General features: G+C 44.3%; 1 protein-coding gene and 1 non-coding gene across 5 annotated transcripts in view; both read left to right on the top strand.

Moving 5' to 3' along the window:
* Positions 1–26,317, top strand: part of Taf1b (TATA-box binding protein associated factor, RNA polymerase I subunit B) — a 64,118-nt gene that overhangs the window by 18,685 nt on the left and 19,116 nt on the right. For all 4 annotated transcript variants that reach the window (XM_057781993.1, XM_057781976.1, XM_057781968.1 and 1 more), the window contains 2 exons: positions 3,737–3,893; positions 10,516–10,615. In XM_057781993.1, the coding sequence (XP_057637976.1) occupies positions 3,737–3,893; positions 10,516–10,615 (257 nt within the window). The remainder of the gene's footprint in view (positions 1–3,736; positions 3,894–10,515; positions 10,616–26,317) is intronic.
* Positions 12,555–12,690, top strand: LOC130889845 (small Cajal body-specific RNA 14). The gene has a single exon (XR_009058651.1). It is a non-coding gene; the product is annotated as a small Cajal body-specific RNA 14 (non-coding RNA).

Here is a 26,317-nt window from a genome sequence, read left to right as displayed (position 1 = left end):
TGCCTGGACTGAGACACTATCTCAAAAACAAACCAATGAACAAGCACCTATCTCCTGGTGTTCAGGATGTGTAAGGAGGGAACTTGACCTAGGAAGAACGACTTGCTGACTCAATGTGACCAAGAAGAACAAACTGAATGAAATCTTAGTGGTTTTTTTTTAAATTTTTTTTTTATTAAAAATTTCCACTTCCTCCCCTCCTCCCATTTACCTCCCCCTCTCCCCTCTCCCTCTCTCTCCAGTCCTAAGAGCAGTCAGGGTTCCCTGCCCTGTGGGAAGTCCAAGGTCCTCCCCCCTCCATCCAGGTCTAGGAAGGTGAGCATCCAAGCAGACTAGGCTCCCACAAAGCCAGTCCATGCAGTAGAATCAAAACCCAGTGCCATTGTCCTTGGTTCTCAGTCAGCCCTCATTGTCAGCCACATTCAGAGAGTCCAGTTTGATCACATGCTCATTCAGTCCCAGTCCAGCTGGCCTTGGTGAACTCGCTCCCATTAGATCAGTCCCACTGTCTCTGTGGGTGGATGCACCCCTCGCGGTCCTGACTTCCTTGTTCATGTTCTCCCTCCTTCTGCTCTTCATCTGGACCTTGGGAGGTCAGTCCATTGCTCCAATGTGGGTCTCTGTCTCTATCTCCATCCATCGCCAGATGAAGGTTCTATGGTGATATGGAAGATATTCATCAGTGTGGCTATAGGATAAGGCCAGTTCAGGCACCCTCTCCTCTACTGCCCAAGGAATAAGCTGGGGACATCTCCTTGGACACCTGGGAACCCCTCTAGAGTCAAGTCGCTTGCCAACCCTAAAATGGCTCCCTTAATTAAGATATCTACTTCCCTGCTCCCATATCTACCCTTCCTCCATCTCAACCATCCCATTCCCCCAAGCTCTCCCCAATCCTCTCCCCTTCTCCCTTCTCTCTCCCCATCTCCCCTTATCCCCACCCCACCCCCACCCCTGTGCTCCCAACTTTTGCCTCTCAATCTTGTCTACTTCCAATATCCAGGAGGATAACTATATGTTTTTCTTTGGGTTCACCTTCTTATTTAGCTTCTCTAGGATCACGAATTATAAGCTCAATGTCCTTTATTTATGGCTAGAATCCACTTATGAATGAGTACACACCATATTCATCTTTTTGGGTCTGGGTTATCTCACTCAGTAAAGTGTTTTCTATTTCCATCCATTTGCATGCAAAATTCAAGATGTCTTAGTGTATTTTTAAAAAGGTATTTTGGGGACTGGAGAAATGACTCAGTGGTTAAGAACCCTGCTGCTCTTCCAGAAGATCCAGGTTAAATTCCCAGCACCCACATGGTCACTCACATCCTCTGTAATTCGAGTTCTAGGGGATCTGATGTCTTCTTCTGGCCTGTGCAGGCACCAGGCACACTGGTGGTACACACACACATTCATACATACTTGCACAGAAATAAAGAAGAAAATCTTAAAAAAATTATTTCTAGAGCTACCCTTTAGTTTTTACACTAATTATGAATACCATTCAATATAAAACTATAAAATGCAGAGTTACAAAGAAGACAAAGCACCAGCTGCCATCCCACTCAGATATAACTACTACCACCATAGGTAATCATCCAGAAAGCCTTTTATTCTGATATATTAGAGAGAGAGGCAAGATCGTATGTGCACATAATTCAAATGTCTCTACATGCCACTATAATAAAGAGAGCAAATTGTAGTCTACTGTCCTCACAAAATGTTCTGTTCATTTTCAACATCCATTTAATATTATATCTTAATATAATTCAAATGTTACATATTAATCTAAACCAAAACAAAAAAATCATAAAAATGAATGCAGAATCAGAAAGAAGATGAAATAGGATTCAGGAAATCAATCCAGAAGGAGATAGGACAGAGGTTCAGAAGGTAGTGACAGAGAGCCCAGAGTCAGCGGGATGTCCATCCACAGCCCAGAGTCAGCGGGATGTCCATCCACAGCTCAGAGTCAGCAGGACGTCCATCCACAGACGTTTTACTAGAGCAGAGCCCGTCATCAGTCTACTGTAGCACAGGTCACAGTGACCACCCAGGCGTGTGTGCAAGTGTGAGTATGCAAGCGTGGTGTGTGTATGTGTGTTTGTGTGCATGCATGTGTGCATATGTGTGTAAGTGTATGTGTGCATGCCTGTGTGTGTGTGTTCAGTAAACACATGTGGAGCTCAGAGGACAACTTTCAGGTGTCCGATTCTCCCTTCCACCATGTGGGTCCTGATTATTGAACTTAGGCTATCAGAGTTGATGGCCAGTGCCTTAGCCTGCTGAGCTAGCTCGTTGGTCCCACAGTGCTAACTTTGTAACTACTGTTCCAAATCAGAAATTTGATCCCTGAAAAGGAGGAGGGAGGCAGCTAATCCTGCTCCTCCCTAGTTAAATGCCTGCTTGCCATTCATCCGTGTGTCTGGAAAAACCTCATGCTTACCACTGCAGCTCTGTGTGCTTTTGGAACAGTAGCTCACTATGCTGCCTAGCCTGGCCTCTGACTCAACCTTCCTACCCTACCCTTGCTGATGCTAGAAACACAGATCTGTGCTACCACACTTGATCAGTGTGACATCTTGATTTCTTTGCCATCTCCTTTGTCTTGGCAAATGTCTTCATTCTTGTTGCATTTGCCAGAACCATGCTTGTTTTCTTCTCTTAGCTTATACCAGCCACCACTAAGCCCTTCTGATTCTGCCTTCAAGTCTGTCTCGAACCTGACCACTCTTCCCCATCTGTAGTGAAGTGCTTTGCTCCTGTCCAGCTCCTGTCCTGACTGTCCTGGAAGAGAGACTGCCTGTTTCCATCCCAACCCTCCGTAATTTCATCCCTCTGCTGTGGGTGGTCTAGTATTAAGCATAGGAGCGAGGCCATGTTGCCCTCACATTAAAACTCCCTAAACTTGTCTCCTTACCTAGAGTGAAATCCAGAGTATAGACCCTGAGCTCGGAAGTGTGGTTTCCACACTCTGCATTATAAGCTGCCACTTTCCCTCACTTGTAAGCCCCTCCCACACATGCACACAAACACACACACACACACATACACACTTTTTTACTGCTGTTGGCATGTTGGGATTTCCCCTCAAAGTAGAATTCATCACCTTTCTGCTCAGATACCACCTTCTTAGAGGGGACTTTCTGACCACCCACTCAAAAGAGCCATCTTGCCCCCCCTCCCCTTGGATGTCCTTGGATGCTCCTGCACTGCCATTTTTCTGAATAGCAACCTTTCTCTGTCCATTGTAATTTTTGTTCATTGCTCTTTGGAGAGAGTAAATCGCAGGAAAGGTGAGACCTTGTTCACTGTCATTTCCCCAGCCCCCAGGGTGTGGCACAGCGTGAGATCCATCCCTGTCTGTAGAGTAGACAGTGTCCACTAGAGGGTACCTGGAAGGTGGGTTGGATGGGAGAAAGTGCTGCCTCCTTCTCGGGTTCTGGGAGAGGGCTTCCTGAGAGGTCTTCAAGCAAAGGAGTTTCACTTTTCTTTTTAATTGTTTATCTTTTTATTTTAAAAATAGTTTGTTTTGGCTATCTACAAATTTGTATCTCTTTTCAGGCTCTCAATCCACCCCACTTCCACAGATAACCTAGTTATTTTTAGCCTGGTTCCCTTCTAAAGCTTTTGTTGGCCTTCACTGCTAGATTGTTTATACAAAGTGAATCAGTTATAATCTATTTTGAATGCCCCTTGATTTGTTATTCATTTTTAAAAATCTTCTTTGTTTCTAAAGAAGCCCCAGATGTCTGTTCTGGATCTGTTGATGGAGTGGAATACTCAGAGTGGAAGGAGAAGGGTGTCCTGAAGATGACTGTACCCAGGACCCTGGCTCTCTGCTCTCTGTCCTTGCTCTGGCAGAGAGAAACCATTACTCTCTCTGACCTTCTGAGGTGAGTGGAACTTCCTTCCTGATTTTTTTTCCATGATCATCTGTGTGAACTTCGGAGCAGCCTTTGGATATTCTTAGTTTTATAAGAAAGCCTGTAGCGAGGAAAGGCATGGAAAGCTTGGGTTACATGGATTACTTTTCTCTTTGTGACTAAGAACTGATGAAAACAACTAACTTAGAAGAGGAAAGATTTGTGTTGGGTTGTGGTGTAAGGGGATGCAGGCCGCCATCTTGGTGATGGGTGGCAGCTTACTCATATCAGATCATTGAGTAGAGGAAGGGATGTCACTGTCCTTACTCCATTTGGACCAGGACCCCAGCCCATGGGGTGCCAACTGCATACCCAGTAGGTTCTCCCATAGTTAAGCCTTTCTGGGACTATTTCCTCTGATACGCATGAGGTAAATGTGTCTCCTGGGTGAGTCCAATCCAGTCAGACTGACAGTGACAGTTAATCATTGCGTGGAACTTGGGTTCAAATTCCTAAGTTAATCATCTTTAAGTCTAATAATTTGAGTTTTTAATGATAGGATGGGAATTGTAGTGTTCCCCTCATATGAGATATTAGAAAGTTAATTATCTAATGTGAATAAAATACTTTGAAGAGAAAAATGACATTAATATTCCTGTGCAGACTTAAATATTTTTCTAGGAAAAGATGAACAGGGGATCTTTTACTAACAAAATGACTATTAGTATTTGTATAAAACTATGTATTGTGGTTTAAAAGCTAAAATATAGGCAGCCTGTTTATTAGAAAAGTTGATTTCAGAATTATAGAAAGATCTTGTTATGCAGTAGTAGACATTTACATATTTTGAGGTAGTCTAGACAGTTTTAGACAGAAAGACTGACCAAAGGAAGTGCATGCTTGAGCTACAGCCAACTCCACTGTACTAATGAGCTGAGTGTAGAAGAATCAGTCACTTACCAGGCAGACCAAAATCATTAATGTGTTCATTTCTCCTTTGCTTTATATGCGTTCTGAATAATAGCATTGGGTTTAATCAGTGTACAGAATGCTTACAAGGACACAAGTTTGAAGCCAGACTCTGACTCTGCCAGTTTGTTGTCACATGACATCACACTAAACAAGTCAGGAAATGTCTGTTTCTGCTTCCTTAGGTGAATAGGTCTGTAATAAAATGCACCTTAGGGCTCCAGCTGCTCAGCCCTTGGCCCGCATCACAGTTAGAGCATCTGATCTGAAGCGTCGCTAGAGCTCTTGCTAGCCGTGCTTGTCCAGCGCTCCTCATCACCATCATCATTATTGGCGCTTGGCCCTTTTATTAGGTAGCATGCTTCTAGTAAATGGCGGTGGTGCCTTTGATTTTGGACATTAACCAAATAACAAAGCTTTTCTGGGTGTGAGCAGCTGCACATAGACCACTTGTGATTCTCTGAGTTGAGGATTGCCTTGCCCTCACTAGATGACATCATCTTCTCCCAAGACTCTAATTATTGTCTATATGCTGAAGACTCCCGACTCTGTTACCAGCCCAGACTTGTCTAGTGAGGGCCAGACCCGTCTGTTCATCTGTAGAGCTGCCACTGGACATGACTACTTGATGTCTTTATGGTTGAATCAGTATGACTAGGAAGTGCCTCAGCATCTGTCTCCTTGACCCTGCTCTTCTCTAGTGCTCTTAGCACATGCTGTGGACCCTGGTGTTCTGTCAGGAAACCTAGGGCTGTTCCTGGACTCTTTCCTCACTCGACACACGCGCCAGTCATTATGTTCTGTCTCTTCTACTTCCAGACCCCTGTAACCCATTCTTCCCTCCATGCCTCACCTCGCCTGGGTGCTTGCTCATTTCCCAGCTGAGCTCTCTGTCTGCAGTCTTGTGATTCCTCTCCATCTTCTGCTGATAACCAGAGGGTCTTTCAGAAAGATTCCTAATCATGAGAACTGAATGGTATCTTCCAAGCTGAGTCAAGGGACCAGCTGTCCCAGGGCAATCTGTACGGGCAGCAGAACTCTCCCAGAAACTTAGCAAATGAAAAGAAAATATCTTTCTGCAGTGCTTAGAGAAAACACTGTGTGCTTGTATAGACAGTCCCAGTCCTGAGTTCCTCCCATGCTCACTATCCTTTGCTCTGATTCTCCTCCCCCGCAGAGGGGAATTCTAAAATGCCTTCAAGGAGATCGAATCTAGTTAGCTGGAGGGCTGTCACTGTGCTCCTTGGGGTGTACAAGTTGGAGACTTAGTTGCTTGGGGTGGCAGAAGAAGGGGCTGTCACTTTGTTCCCCCAAAAAGAGCTCTAAGACAGATCCTCAGCTTGTCGCTTCTTGATGGGCCGCTCCAGCATTATCTGGGACTGCGGCAGAACTCCGGGGTAGGGCCTGTTTATCTCTGTTGCATTGCGTCCAGTAGGTTCTTCAGGATGTTCAGCCTGAGAGCTATTGCTGAGCTTTGAAAGCTAAGAACATTGGTTTGTAGGGAGACATCGTTCGCTTGACTAGAATGCATATATGTCTTTCTTTTCTCTCTCTCTTTCGTTCTTCCATTCTTTCTGTTTCTCTTTTCTTGAGACATTGTTGCTCACTGTGTAGCCCTGACTGGTCCCTAACTCAGAGATCCACCTACCTCTGCCTCCAATGTTGGGATTAAAGGTCTGTGCCACCATGCCGGCCCTACAAATCTTACCAGTGATTGTAAGCTGTCATTGCCTATTTATCTTCAGAGCAGCTTCCATAGGCCTCAGGATTAGTTCCTATTCCTTCACATTAGCCATAAAGGATCCTCCTGCTAGCAGTAATGATAGAAAGTAACAACAGCCAACATTTACAGTACAAATACTTGTTGAGTATCTGCTGTACTCACAGAGTGGCCGAGGGTTTAGACCCTTGAGGTACATACAAGCTGAAAGAAGTGTGTCAAATCCCTGCTCTCATGAAGTTGAAGATGAGAGAGAGAAATAGATGGATGTAAATAAAGGGGAAAATGATCGGCCAGGCAGGTGCAGAGCACAGGCTGAACTCAGACACTGTAAGGGTATGACTGAATGGCTGCTTTAGATTGGTAGAGAGGGATTTGAGCTGCACTTTGAACGAAAGAGCAGCCAACCCATGAAGATCCCAGTATTCCAGGTAGCGAGGGCCACCCTTGTTAGCGCCAAGCTCTGAGCAGGAGTGGATTCTGACTGATCAAGGAAGTGAGGAGTGGGCCTGGAAGAAGAGAGCTGATTGAAGGGCAGAGGACTGAGGTGAGCAGGACAGAGGTGTGTCTTTGTAAGTCATGCTAGGGTGGAATTTTTCCCCCTTGAAAAAAATTCTTTGTCACTTTCATATGTGTATATAATAAATTTTAGTTGTTGTTACTTTCAGTTCTCCTCTCATCACCCTTAATTTAAAAATTTTGAAACATAATTTACATATATAAAATTCTCAACCATTTTAAAAATATGCCACTCCTAAGGCCTGGAGAGGTGACTCGGTGATTAAGTCACTTCCTGCTCTCTCAGAGAGCCTGAGTTCAGTTCCCAGCATTCCCATGGCTCTCCCATCTTGTCTATAAAGTCCAGCTCCAGGGAATCCAGTGCCCTCTTCTGGCCTCCATGACACCAAGCACACATGTGTTACATATACAGATGTGCAGGAAAGTACTTGTGTATAGAATAATAAATAAATCTCTAAAAATATATACAATTTATACCCGGCCTGATGGTCCAAGCCTTTAATCCTCTGACTCAGCAGACAGAGGCAGACAGAAGTGTGAAGTGTGTTCCAGGTGTGCCAGGGCTACTTAGTGAGACCATCTCACATTACAAAACAAAACAAAAGGTAAAATGCAATTCATTGGTTTTCTGTATATCCAGAAATACACAGCCATCACTTTGATACACTTCCAGGACATACTTTATCACCGCAGAAATAGCCCTGCACACATTAGAACTTTGGTTTTAAGTGGTATAATGAGTAGTGGGAAGATTGCAGCCAGAGAGACCATCTGAGCTGTGTTCATAAAGGGTCATTTGGGCAGCTATGTGGAAAAGGTATCCTGTGCAGGGAGGCAAGTGGTCTGTGCTTTCGACAGGAAGTGCTGGCCTGGATAAAGTTGGTGGATAGAGAAATGGAAAGGATTGATGGGACAGAACTGTTACACAGTGCACACAGCTCCAATGTGGTGCAGCTTTAATGATCTGCAACCAGTGGCAGCTTGTTAAAGCCCAGTGTGTCTCAAATCAAAGCTTCCGAAAGCTGCAGTAAAATTATGGGCAGTGAGCGTTTCTAGGAGCTGCTGACGCGCTCTGTTGGGTGGGAGAGGATGCAGGACACTTTCATTTGGTGCCAGTTCCTTTGTCAACAAATTCCTGGATCGATCCAGATAGCCAGCTGTTAGTCCCCACTAAGGATCTAGGTAGCCAGCTGTTAGTCCCCGCTAAGCATTCAGTAGCCAGCTGTTAGTCCCCCGCTAAGGATCCAGTAGCCAGCTGTTAGTCCCCGCTAAGGATCTAGGTAGCCAGCTGTTAGTCCCCACTAAGCATTCAGTAGCTAGCTGTTAGTCCCCGCTAAGGATCTAGGTAGCCAGCTGTTAGTCCCCACTAAGCATTCAGTAGCCAGCTGTTAGTCCCCTGCCAAGGATCCAGATAGCCAGCTGTTAATCCCCACTAAGGGAAATAGTGTGTTCGAATTTGACCGAGCTGCCATCCATTTGAGGAAAAAAGTTTTTCTAAAAGAAATTTCAAATTCTAAAGTAAGATGTTGAGAAGACTGCAGGCAGTGAGTCATTGTTAAAACCCCACACTCCCCAACGCCTGCTCTGGGGACATCTCTGCTTCCCCACTTTTCATTTCTCTCTCCTGCCTCTCTTGCTGCACAGACACACCTCTCTAGCGCACTGTGGTCATGTGACTGCTGCCTGTCTGCTGCCCTGGAAGAGTGAGTGGTCTCTCCATCTCCTGTTACTCCCTTACTTTCAGCACTGGGCACACTGATAGCATATGTTCTCACCTTTATTTTACATATATTTGCATATTTTATGTATATATCATATTACAGTTATATATTGTGTATATATCAAAGACTAAGTGATGTGTATGTTAGCAATTGGAAGTGTAGGTGGTTTTTCAAGGGATAGGTATGTTTTATATCATGTATATAATAACATTAAGCCAGTATTGTAGTCTACTATGCACAGATACTTTATATAAACTAAAACAATCAATGAAAATCCAGCTGGGAGAGGTTTTTGTCCATTCGTACCTTAAATGTTTAATTTTTTGTTTGTTTGTTTTGTTTTGTTTTTGATTTTTTGAGACAGGGTTTCTCTGTAGCTTTGGTGCCTGTCCCGGAACTAGCTTTTGTAGACCAGGCTGGCCTTGAACTCCCAGAGATCCTTCTGCCTCTGCCTCCCCCTCCCGAGTGCTGGGATTAAAGATGTGTGCCACCACCACCCGGCTTTTTTTTTTTTAAAAAAATTCTAAGCCGGGCGGTGGTGGTGCACGCCTTTAATCCCAGCACTCGGGAGGCAGAGGCAGGCGGATCTCTGTGAGTTCGAGACCAGCCTGGTCTACAAGAGCTAGTTCCAGGACAGGCTCCAAAACCACAGAGAAACCTTGTCTCGAAAAAAAAACCAAAAAAAAAAAAAATTCTATTTATTATGTACATAGGTTTCTTCCTTCATGTATCCTGCAGTACAGAAGAGGACACCAGGTCTTATTACAGATGGTTGTGAGCCACCATGTGGTTGCTGGGAATTGAACTCAGGACCTCTGGAGAGCAGCCAGTGCTCTATTCCTCTGAGCCATCTCTCCAGCCACCAAATGTTTAATTCTTAAGTTTCAGTACTAAAAGGAATCACATTTTAATTTTGAAATTAAGTTTAGGTCAACACTTTCTTTTTTTAGGAAGTTGGCAACAATGGAGGCCAAGGCAGTGCATTCTGGGTGCTTATTTCCAACTGGGTCTGATTTCCTTTGATACTTTGTTTAGGACTTTGCACACCAGACCTCTGTCCTGCTCTCTCTCGCTCTCTCCTTTGTTTCTCGCACATTGTAGACTTGTTGACTGCCCGCATTTCCTCTTCTCACTAGAACTCAAGCTCGGCAGGAACAGAAGTTTGGCCTATTTGGTCACTGCTGTTTTCCCATAGTGCTAGTGCTGTGTTGTACCCCACAACTTTGACTTGGTGAGTGGAATGTCAAGAAGTATTTTTAAATGTCTGGAGTTTAAATGCTTGGCCTCCTGCTGTATACAAGGCATTGGGACAGAAACCTTAATAGTTTCCATCAGCTAGGGCGCTCTTGGCTAGGTCCTAAGGACAGAAGGGAGGACAAGGAAATGGGGACCAGGGAAGAACTTCCTGAAGAAGGGATTCACAGGGACGGAGCTAGTCCAGTGATGGCAGCAGACATGGAAGGAGTGATCTGGGAGCCTGGTGGTGAGTGGGCAAATAGACCCTTCTCAGACACACTTATCGAATTAGTTAGACACTCTGCAGACCGTCAGCCGACTGCTCCCCTACAGGGGTGCAGGGGACAGCAGCTTTCTTTGTTAAAATATGCAGGAGATAGAATCTGCTGCACAAACTACCCTTTCCCTTGTGAAGGGCGAGGTTTTCAGAAAGTTTACCCAGAGCCAGTGTGCAGCTCTCATCGAGACTCCTTTCTGTAAAGCACAGGTTTGTTGAAGAGGACCGCATTCCATACAGAAATGCTTTTCAGCTTTTTCCAGAAGAGATGAAAGTCTATGGTCGCGATAAAGGCATCTTTGCTATCGAGGTAAGTTGTTCCTTTGTACAGTTGTTTCTACGGTCTCTGGTGCAATATTTGATTCTGTGATTTTCTAACATGTCCAAAATCTAGTTGCAGTAGATTTTCATGAAGAGTAGATTAGATGTACTCTTTTTTAAAATGTGTTCACGTGACTGCTCTGAAGAAGATGTGGGTCTGTCTGTCACTGTTCACATGGCTGCGCAGGAGGAAGAAAGTCGTCGCTTGTGCCTGGCAGCGCTGGTTCAAGTCTTCTCCTTATGTTAGTTTACCTGCTGGCCTTGAATTCACCATCTCTCAGCCTCGACCTGCTGAAATAAATTATAGGCATGCACCACAGCCCTGGCCTCCTTTATCTCTTTCTAGACTGACTGCATTGGACATGTTTCTGTCCTTCAACTGTTGTAATATGGAGCAGCGGGGCTGCGTCCCCGGCACCCAGCCGCCCGCATGGCTAGCTTATGCCCCGAAATAATTACATGGAAACTGTATTTTTTTAATCACTGTCTGGCCCATTAGTTTTAGTCTCTTATTGGCTAGCTCTTACATATTGATCTAACCCATTTTTAATATTTTGTGTAGCACAACAAGCTGGCTTACCAGGGAAGATCTTAACCTGCGTCTGTCTGGAGTGGGAGAATCATGGCGACTCCTCACTCGGCTTTTTTTTTCCAGCTTTTTCTCTGTTTACTCCACCCACCTAAGGGCTGGCCTATAAATGGGCCAAGGCAGTTTTTTTATTAAATGAAAGTAACTCCTCCATCATTCAACTGTGCATCTCTATTACTATTAGAGTACTCAAAGGGTACATCCCATTCTTCTTCATTAGATGTTTATAAGTATGCTAAGTATTAATATGAAATGCTTTCTTCCATTTTCCACAGAAGGAATTACTGTGCTAGGCTTTTGTGGCCTCTGTGGCCATGGCACTGTTTGCAGTGTAAGAGACTTGTGTAGAAGGCGTGCCAGTGGTTTCTGATTCTAGTAATGCTTGTGGCACCTTAATAAAGACAGCGCAGTGTATATCACAGTGATGTGAAGGCTGAAGCATTGTACCTTTTCCACAGCCTTATATAACAGGCAGATCATGAGGCCTGGGTCTAGGCTGCATCTCCCATGTTAGATGTCTTCTGTGCCATGACGGTTTGTCAGTCTTTGGTGAAAATAACAGCTAGACAGCACTGGACAATAGTGTCCCAGACCCCCAATAACTTGGGTCTTAAAAAATTGACCAAGTGAACAGGACACTGAGAAGTACTTATTTATTATTTAAAAAAAAAAAAAAAAAAAAAGCGAAACAACAGCCACAGAAACTTTCCAGAACTTCCAATAAAAATAGTGAGTCTGAAGCGTTTTTTTTTTTTTTTTTTTTTTTTTTTTTTTTACCTGAAGTTGCTCCTACCTGTCACCCACTTAGTCCCAGCTGTGGGATGGTGCTGCCCAGGTGTGACTGTTACCATCAGCTTCATTGTTGGAGAGAAGCAGAGGCCAGGTGAGACAGAAAGTCCCACAGGGAATGAGACTGACTGCTGATGGACAACGCAGAAGAGCCTTAGTTATTATGGGTACAGCACAGATTCTGAGCAATGTCTCTCCTGATGTCACCACAGGTGGAGAGATTGGCATCAGTCAGAAGTTGATGTCTTATACCAAAGTTGAGAAACAGAGTCACATGTGTCTGTCTGTCTATTATCCATCTACTATTCATCCATCTATTTTTGTTAGTTTCTTTATTGTTCAATCTTTCAAAAGTAGGTAGTGTCCCTTTCTTCAGAAATAGAATTTGAGGGGCTAGAGAGATAGCTCAGTGGTTAAGAACACTGGCTGTTCTTCCAACGGCCCAGGTTCAATTCCCAGCACCCACATGGCAGCTCACAAATGTCTGTTACTTCAGTTCCAGGGGATCTGATATCCTCACACCAATGCACATAAAGTAAAGTTAAGTAACGTGACCGTTCCTGGTAGTGATTGCATTTGTTAGTTATACAGTGCAACCGCAGACGGTCACATACATCAAAACAGTTGGCTCTTGCCGACAGAGTCTGTATAGTTATCAGATTTTCTGTGCGATGGCTCCATACATAAATATTTTAAAAAACTTTTTAGGGATTTTCAAGACAGGGTTTCTCTGTGTTACAGTCCTGACTGTCCTGGAACTTGCTTTATAGACTAGGCTGATTTTGAGCTCACAGAGATCTGTCTGTGCCTCCCAAGTGCCAGGATTAAAGGTATACACCACAAAAAAATAAATAAATTCAATAAATAAATAATAAAGTTAAAATTTTTAAAAAGAAAAGAAATAGAATTTGAGGCATGAGAAATAAAAAAGATTCGCGTAGCATGTATTCTAATTGATCTTAATAATAAAATCCAAAGTCAGATATTAAGGGGTGAAAGCCGAAAGATCAGAGAAGCAGAACAGCCGGCCACTAGTTCTTACCTCTACAAAATCCTCAGAACCAAGATCCTGTCTCTACAAATTCTCAGACTGAATGCCATGAGCTCCTGATTTATATTCTTCTCTCCCAGTCAGCCATATCCCTTCATCTCTCCATCTCCCTAGTGCTAGGATTAAAGGTGTGTGATTCCCAAGTGCTGGGATTAAAAAGGTGTGAGCCGCCACCTCCTGGCTCTGTTTTTCTTTAAAACTGGGTCAGTTTAGTGTAGCCCAGGGTGGCCTTGAACTCACAGAGATCCACCTGCCTCTGCCTCCTGAGTGCTGGGATTAAAGGTGTATACCACCAGTCCCTGGGCTCTATGGCTAAGTAGTAACTAGCTCTGCACTCTGATCTTCAGGCAAGTTTTATTTATTAGATTATAAACAAAATATCGCTACAGATTAGAACCAAATAATCTAAGAATTTTTTTTCTCCTTGGTTGGTTAATTCTCTTAGAAAATATTTTACCTTTTTTTCTGTCACAAGTAAGTAGATTATCTAAATAATTCATAATTTGATAGTACATGATGGGGAACACCTTTTCATCATGTTTATTATCAAAGGATTAGTGAGGGAGAAAGTCAGTATGATGCAGACTATGCAAGTGGTGTAACTTTTCAGAAATGCATTTCTGTTTGAGGACACTGTAATACAAAAGTCATCAGCATTGATATCATACATACAGAATTTGGAAAATGCTCCAGTATTCACCTTGTCTCTGAAATTAATTAGAGGAACTGATTGCAGTCCAGTGCCAAATCAGGGTCTAACAGGACCAGTGTGCCCACAGGTGTAACAGAACCATAGTGTACCCATAGGTGTAACAGAACCATAGTGTACCCATAGGTGTAACAGGACCATAGTGTGCCCACAGGTGTAACAGAACCATAGTGTACCCACAGGTGTAACAGGACCATAGTGTGCCCACAGGTGTAACAGAACCATAGTGTACCCATAGGTGTAACAGGACCATAGTGTGCCCACAGGTGTAACAGGACCATAGTGTACCCATAGGTGTAACAGGACCATAGTGTGCCCACAGGTGTAACAGAACCATAGTGTACCCATAGGTGTAACAGGACCATAGTGTACCCATAGGTGTAGCAGAACCATAGTGTACCCATAGGTGTAACAGGACCATAGTGTGCCACAGGTGTAACAGGACCATAGTGTAGGCATAGGTGTAACAGGACCAGTGTGCCCACAGGTGTAACAGAACCATAGTGTGCCCACAGGTGTAACAGGACCATAGTGTACCCATAGGTGTAACAGGACCGTGCCCACAGGTGTAACAGAACCATAGTGTACCCATAGGTGTAACAGGACCATAGTGTACCCATAGGTGTAACAGGACCATAGTGTACCCATAGGTGTAACAGGACCATAGTGTGCCCACAGGTGTAACAGAACCATAGTGTGCCCATAGGTGTAACAGGACCATAGTGTGCCCATAGGTGTAACAGGACCATAGTGTGCCCACAGGTGTAACAGAACCATAGTGTACCCATAGGTGTAACAGAACCATAGTGTACCCATAGGTGTAACAGGACCATAGTGTGCCCACAGGTGTAACAGGACCATAGTGTAGGCATAGGTGTAATAGGACCATAGTGTAGGCATAGGTGTAACAGGACCATAGTGTGCCCACAGATGTAATAGGACCATAGTGTGCCCACAGATGTAATAGGACCATAGTGTGCCCATGGGTGTAATAGGACCATAGTGTGCCCATGGGTGTAATAGGACCATAGTGTGCCCATGGGTGTAATAGGATCATAGTGTGCCCATGGGTGTAATAGGATCATAGTGTGCCCATGGGTGTAATAGGACCATAGTGTAGGCATAGGTGTAATAGGATCATAGTGTGCCCATGGGTGTAATAGGATCATAGTGTGCCCATGGGTGTGACAGGACCATAGTGTAGGCATAGGTGTAATAGGATCATAGTGTGCCCATGGGTGTAATAGGATCATAGTGTGCCCATGGGTGTAATAGGATCATAGTGTGCCCATGGGTGTAATAGGACCATAGTGTAGGCATAGGTGTAATAGGATCATAGTGTGCCCATGGGTGTAATAGGATCATAGTGTGCCCATGGGTGTAATAGGACCATAGTGTAGGCATAGGTGTAATAGGATCATAGTGTGCCCATGGGTGTAATAGGATCATAGTGTGCCCATGGGTGTAATAGGACCATAGTGTAGGCATAGGTGTAATAGGATCATAGTGTGCCCATGGGTGTGACAGGACCATAGTGTAGGCATAGGTGTAATAGGACCATAGAGGAAAAACCCTCTTATTCAGGGTTTTAGTTATCTGTGGTCAGCCACAGTACAAAAATGTTACATGAAAATTTTAGGAATTAACTGAAAAAGTTTTGAGTAATGTAATGGAACAGCCTGTGTTTGAGTTTTGAGTGGTGCGATGTCTTTCCTCTGTACTGCTGCCAGGATGTCAGTCATCCTTTTGTGCAGCCTGTCAGCGCCCGGCTTGTTAATCTCTCCACTCGTCACTTTGCAGCCATTTGGTTATCAGACTGACTTTTCCAGGATCAGTACCAGTCACAGCACTTAGATTCTGTAAACACTGACTTACTTAACAATGATGTAAGATACAGGAGCGGTGATGTCACCAATTCGGGTGTGCCCAGGAGCAACCATAGTGTTACCTTTACAAGGAAAGGTCAAAATCAGGATGGTATTCCGAGAGTGCAACCCCATTACATCACTAAAGTTGATTTATTATTTGAATCAGGCATGGGGGTGGAGTATGTGCATGTGTGTGCTGGTGTGTGAGGAGCCCAGATACTTAGGATCCCTCTGGTGCTGCAAGTACAGGTGAATATGAACTATCTACATGGGTGCTGGGAACCCAACTCAGGTCCCTGAAATAACCGCACGTGCTCTTAACCACTGCGCCATCTTCAGCCCCTGCCACTTGTTACTGTATGTTGCTGTTTGTTCTGCTCTATTATTGGTTGCTGATGTCTTACTGTGCTAACTTTTTTAATTAAACCATATCACAGGTGTATGTATGTATGTGTAAGGAAGGAGGTGATACATATAGGGTTGGGTACTACCTAGGAGGTTTCAGGTATCTCTTAAGGATTTTGGAATATATGCCGGGGATTGTTGTAGTTTACAATGAGAAAAGAGAAAGTCGTTGATGAAGGTCAGCTCAGGTGCTTTGAAAATGATCATTTGGATAGCAAAGAGCATATCAAGAATATTAAGAGCATTCCCTGGCAAACCAATAGAGGTTGTGTAGTTTATAAAGTGGCTCTCTGTTACTTCTTTAATGTGTGTGTTCATGCATGTGTGTGAGTGTGCAGATGAGTGCCTGCACGTGTGCATGTGTGCAGACATCTTGCTGCTGTCTTCTCCTAACAAACACTGTTAAGTCCGGAGCCGTGGGGAGGAGTTCATGTTGTGTTGCACAATTTCTTTTCTAGAAAAATTATTCCAGAAAAGAAAGTCAGTGTTGGTTAGTGAAATTACAACTTAAAAATTGTTCAAAATAAAGGCAGATGGCGATGCACACCTTTAATCCCAGCACTCAGGAGGCAAAGGCAGAGAGGCAGGCAGATTGCTGAGTTCGAGGCTTGGTCTACAGAGCAAGTTCCAGGGCAGCCAAGGCTACACAGAGAAACTGTCTCAACAACAACAACAACAAAACCCAACCCAAACCAAAAACAATTGTTCAAAATAAGATGCTTATTTATATATCCCCTTAACCAAATCTTCTTTACTATTTACTAATAAGGTTTTTGGCCTCCATTTAAACAAATTAATTATTTAAATTGCACATATGTATCTGTGAGTGTGTGCACATGAGTGCAAGTTGGCCTCCGTTTTTTAAGTAGGTTCACTTTGAACGGCTTTTACTAATACGAGCTAACTTTGTTAGCAGTAACAGTAGCATGAAAGTACACTGGGGCTGTAAAAGTCACCCGGGCTATGGAGACTGCATAGCAGGTCGAGGAGCCTTTTCCAAGCCTGACACCTGGGTTCAACCCCAGCCCCACATGATAAAAAGAGATAAACAATTCCCCCATGTTGTCCTCTGACCTACACACTAAATAAATAAATGAAAAAACCTAATCATACTTATGATCTAGAATGTTATATTCAAATAAAAATCCTTTAATGGCTTATTTCCATTTTTACAGTTGTAGCCACTTTTTAAAAAAGATTTATTTAAATTTGTCAAGGTTCTTGAAGACACCTTATCTGTGAAGAATTGAGCTTGGTACACTTTTGTGAGGTACTAATTTGGAAGCATTGAACCAGATTAAAGTGTACGACTAGAAAGACAATTGAATTAAGCAGGCCACATCATGTGACTGACATCTCAGGTTATTAAATACTGATTGTCTGCATCTTGAGTTGGGAGTCGGCCATGGTGAGATTTGTCTACACATTACATCCCTCAGGTCCAGTGTCTGATCTTGAAGTTCTAACTAAAGCTGTAAAGAACAGTCCCTAGAACCTTGGCGAGCAGGAAGCATGTTCAGAGGGGCCGATCTGAGGGCTGCCGTCTTTAGTTGTGGCCTTCCATTATGCTAAGAAAGACTGAGTGTGTGCCACATGCATGTGTGCCTGTGATGGTGAGCCAGGAAACACTGTGTGTGTGCCACATGCGTGTGTGCCTGTGATGGTGAGCCAGGAAACACTGTGTGTGTGCCACATGCGTGTGCGCCTGTGATGGTGAGCCCAGGAAAGACTGTGTGTGTGTCACATGCGTGTGCGTCTGTGATGGTGAGCCAGGAAACACTGTGTGTGTTCCACATGCATGTGCGCCTATGATGGTGAGTCCAGGAAAGACTAAGTGTGTTCCACATGCGTGTGCGCCTGAGATGGTGAGCCAGGAAACACTGTGTGTGTGCCACATGCGTGTGCGCCTGAGATGGTGAGCCAGGAAACACTGTGTGTGTGCCACATGCATATGTGCCTGAGATGGTGAGCCCAGGAAAGACTGAGTGTGTCCCACATGTGTGTGCGCCTGTGATGGTGAACCCAGGAAACACTGTGTGTGTGCCACATGCGTGTGTGCCTGTGATGGTGAGCCCAGGAAAGACTGAGTGTGTTCCACATGCGTGTGTGCCACATGCATGTGCGCCTGTGATGGTGAACCCAGGAAACACTGTGTGTGCCACATGCATGTGCGCCTGTGATGGAAGCAGAGTGTGGCTGCAGCTCCAAGTAGGAGAAAACGAAAGGAAATAATAGTGGAAATCCTTGTAATGGGGGAGAGGGGGAGCAGTGTCAGAACAGGAGGCAGACATAGGGTACCAAGGTAAAGGGAGCCTCAGTCTGCTTGCTGAAGCTAACAGAGATGGTACTTAGGAACAAAGGGCTGTGATAGAGGACAGGCTGGTGGTTCAAATGGCCCGAGGCCAGGCCTTCTAGCTAGAGCAACCCCTAGAGTTGTCTTCTTCCTGATAAGGTAAGGGTGTTTCCTGGCTTGAACAGGGATGAGGTCATTGGTGAGAAGGACAGAGGACGCCTCTTTTCCAGCAAGCAATCTAGGCCTCAGCCAACGCGTCAGAATGTGGTAGAATACCCAAACCTGAATGACAGCAGGGAGGAAACACCATCCTTGGAGAATAAACATCCAAGATCTTAGTCTTGGAATCAGCCTGAACTCAGAGTTGGTATTTTATCTTTATGTATGTGTGTATCATGTGTGGCATATTCACAAAAGTATACAAATGTCTGCATCTGAGTATGTGATGTGTGTGCATGTGTGTGTAGGTGCCTACACCCATGTACACTTATGCAGAGACCAGAAGAGGATATCAAGTGTCTTCCACTATTGCTGTTTGCCTAATTACATTGAGACAGGGTCTCTCACTGAACCTGAAGCTTGCTGTTTTGGCTAGGCCAGCTGGTCAGCCAGCTTCTGGGAGCCACTTGTCCCCACCCACCAATGATGGGGACATTATAGCTCATGCAGCCATGCCTAGATCTCACCTGGGTGCTGAGGAGTTAAACTCAGACCCTTGTGTCTGTACAACACATGCTCCTTTCCCCTGAGCCATCTCTCCAGCTCTGGTTTCTATGTCTTCAGTGGCATCCCACATACTCTGAGCAAAGCCTGGGCTCTCTAGGCTTCCTTTCAGAGTAGTAGAAAGGTATCTGAAGTCATCACACAATAGGAGGCTTGCTTTAAAAAGAATTTGATTTGAAGCCGCACGTGGTGGTGCACACCTTTAACCCCATCATTCTCAGTGCAGAGCCAGGTAGATAGCTCTGAGTTCAAGGCCAGCCTGGTCTACAGAGTGAGTCCCAGGACAGCCAGAGATACACAGAGAAACCCTGTCTTGAAAAACCAAAATGGCATTAATAGTAACAATAATGATTTGCATCTTTAAATTTAGACTTAGTGACTGAAAAGTTGTTTATGACAGCCATGTAAGCCTGGTTGAAGCATCCTGCTAAGAAGGCCGGAGCTCTGTCCTCTTGTTCTAGTGCATGTCTCTATGTCCTGGAAGACCAGTGTGACTAGCTTGTCGCCTTTGTAGTCCTTCTCTGCTTAGCCTTGGCTTATAAAATCGCTCCCTTCTTCAGCCCTGGCTTGTTTGCTTTCCCAACTCTCCCTCCCCACCGTTCCTTCCATGGCCAGTGTGTCCTGCAGGCACCTCCTTCCTGTTAAGGTTACATGATTCCCCACAGCCGCCGCTCATCAAATACTCTCCTTTTGCTTAGGCAAGGCTGTGTGTCTGTTCTGCTGTGCCTGAAAGTCTTCTGTCAGTCAGTTCCCCAGCCAAATCTCAGCCAGGACAGACACCAGCATCTTTTCCCTGGGCGAATGGGAATCTGCAACTGGAGGGGAATTGGGTGATCGATCACGCAGGCCTACTTTACACGGTTCAAAAGTGGAAACTGACCTAAGAGTCCTTCAGTCGGTGAGGATTTTCTGTGAAGTGCAAGTATGTGACAGGCGTCCACACATCAGCTTCCTTCAGGCCCCGAGAAGGGAGCTCCCTCCCTGATGGGGGAAGGGAATGATAAAGCTCTGGTGGGGATGGCATTAGTTTTCAACATAGGTTCCTGCTAGCCTCTGACTGTGCCCATTCCTATGGGTCTCACAGCAGGGTCTAGATGTCTGTGCACATCCCGCTTCTTTAGTACTTTCATCTTGGTTACAGAGGGCACTGCATCTTGAGCTGGGTTTATGTGTTTGAGATCAGTGTCAAAACAGCTCTTTTCTTTTATTATTATTATTATTTATTAAAGATTTCTGTCTCCTCCCTGGCACCGCCTCCCATTTCCCTCCCCCTCCCCCAATCAACTCCCCCCCTCTCTCATCAGGGTTCCCTGCCCTGTGGGAAGTCCAAGGACCTCCCACTTCCTTCCAGGTCTAGTAAGGTGAGCATCCAAACAGCCTAGGCTCCCACAAAGCCAGTACGTGCAGTAGGATCAAAACCCAGTGCCATTGTTCTTGACTTCTCAGCAGTCATCATTGTCTGCTATGTTCAGCAAGTCTGGTTTTATCCCATGCTTTTTCAGACCCAGTCCAGCTGGCCTTGGTGAGTTCCCGATAGAACATCCCCATTGTCTCAGTGTGTGGGTGCACCCCTCGCGGTCCTGAGTTCCTCGCTCGTGCTCTCTCTCCTTCTGCTCCTGATTTGGACCTTGGGATTTCAATCCGGTGCTCCAATGTTGGACTCTGTCTCTGTCTCCCTTCCTCGCCTGATGAAGGTTAATATCCAGGAGGATGACTATATGTTTTTCTTTGGGTTCACCTTCTTATTTAGCTTCTCTAGGATCACGAATTATAGGCTCAATGTCCTTTATTTATGGTTAGAAACCAAATATAAGTGAGTACATCCCATGTTCCTCTTTTTGGGTCTGGCTTACCTCACTCAGGATAGTGTTTTCTATTTCTGTCCATTTGCATGCAAAATTCAAGAAGTCATTGTTTTTTACTGCTGAGTAGTACTCCATTACCTGTTTGATTGTTTTTTCTTGGTTTCCCAGGCCACTTTTTAGACTTCTTGGTACTTATTAGAGCATAGAAATGCTACAGACTCTGGCATGTTGACCTTTCATTCTGTAGATTTATTGAATTCATTGTCAGATCTAATTATTGGTTGGGTATTTAGGGTTTTCTATATTTCATGTACAAAGATAGTTTTTTCCCTTCATTCTATTGGTGCATCTTGTCACATGAACTGATGTGTGTGTGCTGAGCTATCTTCATCTCCAGGATAAATCACATTTGATTGTGCTATATGACTAGTGTGCTCTTGGATTCAGTGTGCTAGTGTTTTGTTGGGAATTCTGCATCTCTGCTCATGAGTGACATTGACCTCTAATTTTCGTTTTATTCCACTGGAGTTGTCTGGTTTTGTGCCAGGTAATGCTGTTCTTTCTCATTGAATTTTACCCCTTTTAATTTTTTGGTAATAGTTTGAGGAAAATTAAACTTAGTTCTTTAAAAGTCTGGTAAAATTCAGCCATGAAAATTTCCAGTCCAGGACTTGTCCTTCTTAGAAGAATTTTCTTACCAATTCAATTTTGATGTTCCCTTGTCTTTAGGTTGTCTGTGGCCTAAGCTACAGTCTTGGTAGGTCATTCCTTCTAGTTCTTCCGATCTGTTGACAAAGTACTTCTTCACAAGAGTCCCCAGTGCAATGGTTCTCAACATGTGGGTTGTGACCCCTTTGGGGGTCAAATGACACACAGGAGTTGCCTAAGACCATTGGAAAACACAGATATTTACACTACGATTTATAACAGTAGCAAAATTACAGCTATGAAGTAGCAACAAAAGTAATTTTGTGGTTGGGGAGTCACAATATGAGGAAGCTTATTAAAGGGCCGTAGCCTTGGGGAGGTTGAGTTTCTTGGGGCTGTTCATGAGAGTTTTTAATGCGACTTGTGTTTCTTTGGTGTCAGCTGTAATGTCTTCTTTTGTGTCCTGTTTTGTTTGTGGCTTCCCTCTATTTCTTAGTCTAACTAAATGTCTGTTGAAAAGACTTTAAAATCTCTTTTTTAGAAAGATTACCCCCTGCCCTATTTGGGGGTGTGTGGATGGTGTTAAGAACAATGGTATTTGCCTGTAACCCCAGAATTTGGGAGACTGAGGCAGGAAGATTCAGAGTCTGAGGTCACCAGCCCAGGCTCAGTCTCAGAACCAGAGCAAATCAATAATAATCCCTTTTTGTTCACTGGTTTCCTTTTTCCCTCCTGGTGCTGAAAATCCAACACAAAGCTTCCTTTAGCTCTGGGGCTTCCCGGTGATTAGTGTTGCAGCGTTCACTGGCCTCGAGTGTTTGCTTTCCCCACAGGCCTGCCCTGCGCTGAAGGCTTGGCAGGACCTTCGAGCAGATGTCTGCTTTGGTTGTTGATTTGGCTTTGCTGTTTAAGGCTGCAATTTTATTTTGATAGTACTAGGGTTAAACCTTGAACCTCACGCCTGTCAGACAAACGCCTTACCCCAAGCTTCTGGTGTTCGGTTGTCTTCAGAAGATTCATCACACTGTGTCCTAGGCAGGCCTTGAACTCAGAGCATTCCTCCTGCCTTATCTTCTCTAGTGCAAGCAGCAGCGTTAGTGCCCGCTTCCTTGTGTAGATCCCCTGAGCTTCCTCCCCATGCAGCTTTACTCTGGAATCTGCCTGGGAACTACATCTATTTTACCTCTGGAAATCTGTTCCTGACTCCCTCCTCCACCAGACCATAGGACCGTCACACCTCAGTTCCTTACAGTGCAGTTGACAACTGCTTGGGCTGGAAGCAGGTTCCTTGGAGTCTTTGCTCAGGGTGACCTGTTGTCCCATCCCTGAAAACTCCTTTGCATGTTCTTTTCACTTCTCTGTTGTTTATGATGAAAGGTCATTTCCAGAGTGATTAATCTCCGGGCAGACACAAGAGTGTTCCAGTATTGAGCTTTACACACACAGAACGGAGTTCAGATGCCGAGCATTTCTTCCCTGGACACCTACAGGCGTCAGTGCTGCTGAGCGTGTTTTCCCTGAACATCTGCAGGCATCTCAGTGCTTGCTCAGTCTTAGGTTTTAGAACCCCAATTGTCATCTCTGTCATCTTTTCATAATCAAGACACGCCCCTGCAGAAGTTTAGCTGAGCAGTAGAGCACTTACCTAAAACACGTTTCCTATGGGTGGGGTGTGGTTTTGGAGGCCATGGTCTTGGTTACGTAGAAGGCTTGTTTGATAATCTCTTCTGTCAACTATGTTTTCTTTCTTAGTATTTTTAGTTGATCCATTTATGAAGTCTATATTGCTGCCTTACTATTGGTACTGCAGATGGAATAATCCATCTTGATGCCTTACTGTTAGTACTCCAGATGGAATAATCCAGTGTGACTGACACACCCATCACTTTATGTCCCTTCTGCTTTGTGTCCAGGGCCCTGTGTATGTCAGGCAAGCACTCTGCCACTGAGCTATATCCTCAGCCTTTGAAGTTTTCACTTTGGTGCAGACTCTTGCTCAGTTGCCCAGGTTGGACTTGAATTTGTGACCCTCCTGGTACAGCTCCCCATGAGATCACAGGCATGTGCCACCACATGGTTTATCTACATCAGTCCTACAATGATACCTTTGAAATTTGCTTTCAGTTATTTTAAAACACTTACGACATTATTGTTGACTGCAATTTCTTGCTGTGTAATAAATTGCCAGATTTATTCCTTCTGTCCACCTGAAACTTTTTACCCTGTGACCAACAGCTGCCCATGTCCCTCCATCACCCAGTGCCTGGCTTCTGGTGACCATCATACTATTCCCAACTTTTGTGATTTTAGCTTCTTAAAAATCCCACATGCAAGTGAGATATTTGCTTTTCTGTGCCAAATTGCTCTGGGCTCATCCATATCATCACAGATAGTGGAGTTTTCTTCTCTCTTAGACCTGAGTAGTGTCTGTTTGATAGTCTGCCATTGTGGGGAAGTCAGTGACAGATACTTGAAGCAACTCTTCATGTTCCAAATCTGCAATCGGGAGGTGAGGGAATTAAACACATGCCTGCTGTTTGCTGGTACTCAACTGGATTTCTCAGCTTTTACACAGTTCAGGACTCTTTGTCTAGGGAATGGTACTGCCCACTGTGAACTGGGTCCTCCCACATCAACTCAATTTGGACGGTCTCTCATAGACACCCTCACAGGCCAAGCCAATGCAAATAACCCCACTATGAAGCATAAATTCTTCATGACTTAGGACCATATTTGCTGGTTCAGTCCACAAGAACTGTATGCGTGGAAGAGCTTAGTCTGTGTGGTTGAGCAAATGATAAGAGAGCAATATGAAACAAAATACATTTAAACACTTTGCTTTGGGGAGAGTTCAAATTGATTTGCTGAAGTTTTTATTTTTCCACCCAAACCCGAAATTTCTAGACTGTTTCTGACATAATTTTGTGTAATACATCAGAAGTCCATTAAAGAGTAATATTTTGTTCTTTATTTTTTAAAATGGGCTGGGGAGATGGCTCAGTGGTCAAAAACACTGGCTGCTCTTCCAGAGGACCTGGGTTCAATTCCCATCACCCACATGACAACTCACAACTGACTGTAACTCCAGTTCCAGGGTATCCAACACTCACACAAACATGCAGGCAAAACACCAGCGCACATGAAGTAAAAATAAACAAGAATTCTAGTAGGTCTGTGTAGTAAATTCCTGAGGTGTATCACTTCTGTTTATAAGCTAGGGCATTTAACAGTAAGAATCATGGGCGTGTCAGTATCAGTTGTGAGAGAAATCACTTTGTTAGCTCTGTGATCCTCACTAGACCTCACCAGTCCTCGACAGTCCTTCCTCAAGCCAGCAGTGCTCAGAAAGGGTGTCTATGAGGGGACATTTATATTGCTTTTAGGAGAGCCATACTTATGCCAAGTGAAACTGGTGATTTCATGTGGATTACCTGTGATTTCGTTTGATCCTGTGCTACTACACCCCAGTGCCCAGTGTGTTCAGCCCACGGTTCTCCTCCCTGCACTACCCAGGAAGAGAGTAGGGACTTGCTTTGCTCTTGCTATTGACAGGTGTAAATCTGCTGAGAAAAAAAAAAAATAGCCTCTCAGCTCTTCCAGCATCGGTTCCAAGTGGGGATTATCTGTGCCACCGGACACGAGTCCTTAATCTCCTTTAGTAAGAGGCTGTGACACTGGAGCACTACAGTCAGCACAACCCACAAGTTTGTTCCCAGCTCTGATCCTGGGGCCGGAACAAGTCCCCATCTCTGTAGGTGGCAAGGCCTCCCTGGTTGTCAGTTCCTAATTGCATCTGTTTGCAGGACTTAGATTTGACTGCAAATGTTTGTGAGAAAGTCACCCCCGGGGGGTTGGAGAGATGGCTCAGTGGTTAAGAGCATTGCCTGCTCTTCCAAAGGTCCTGAGTTCAATTCCCAGCAACCACATGGTGGCTCACAACCATCTGTAATAAGATCTGGTGCCCTCTTCTGGCCTTCGGCATACACATAGATAGACCATTGTATACATAATAAATAATAAATAAATATAAAAAAAAAAGAAAGAAAGTCACCCCCGGGGACCAAGGCTGTATCCTCCATTCACGCACTGCATTCACCACACGACACAATGAGCGTAAGAAGTACCCTTTGTTACTACACAGTAAACGTGTAACCATTAAGATAATTCTAACAGCCTGGTCTACAAGAGCTAGTTCCAGAACAGGAACCAAAAGCTACGGAGAAACCCTGTCTCGAAAAATTAAAAAAAAAAAAACAACGATAATTCTAGCAGTCTGAAATAGCCTGGCAAGCTCTTTTATGAATCATAATATATGTGAAATTCATTTTATCCTTTCTACATAAAGAATACATGCTATGGTGTTTATGTATGTGTTTGTATGTGTGTGTGCTTGTGTGTGTGTGTGATAATTTTATTCCTTGTCAGTTCTCTTGGGACGAAATTTTGTGATAACTTTGGATGCACAGGTGAATCTAGTGCTAGCTAGCTCCTTTCTAGCTGGATTTCAGCTCCACAGCAGCCAGGGCAGGGTGCGGCCAGAGGAGGAAGTCGGCTCTGATGGGATATTGTAATGTGCTTTATCACAGGAGCCCTGTTGTGTAACAGAAACTCCAGCTTGTCCTCGCCTGTCCTAAAGCATTGCTTCATGAAGGGAAATCAACTCACCGGAATATTTGTGAAATTCAATTAAAATGCTTTCCCAAGCACTCTGTTTTTAAATGCATGCTGGAACAATTTATTATAGCCTTGTGGTCTTTTACAAAACATACTAATTGGGTGATTCCCTCGGTTGTAATTAATGGATCGGTGTT

The sequence above is a fragment of the Chionomys nivalis genome, chromosome 1 (assembly GCF_950005125.1).
Source record: "Chionomys nivalis chromosome 1, mChiNiv1.1, whole genome shotgun sequence".
Taxonomy (NCBI): domain Eukaryota; kingdom Metazoa; phylum Chordata; class Mammalia; order Rodentia; family Cricetidae; genus Chionomys; species Chionomys nivalis.
This window is presented reverse-complemented; position numbering and strand designations above follow the sequence as displayed.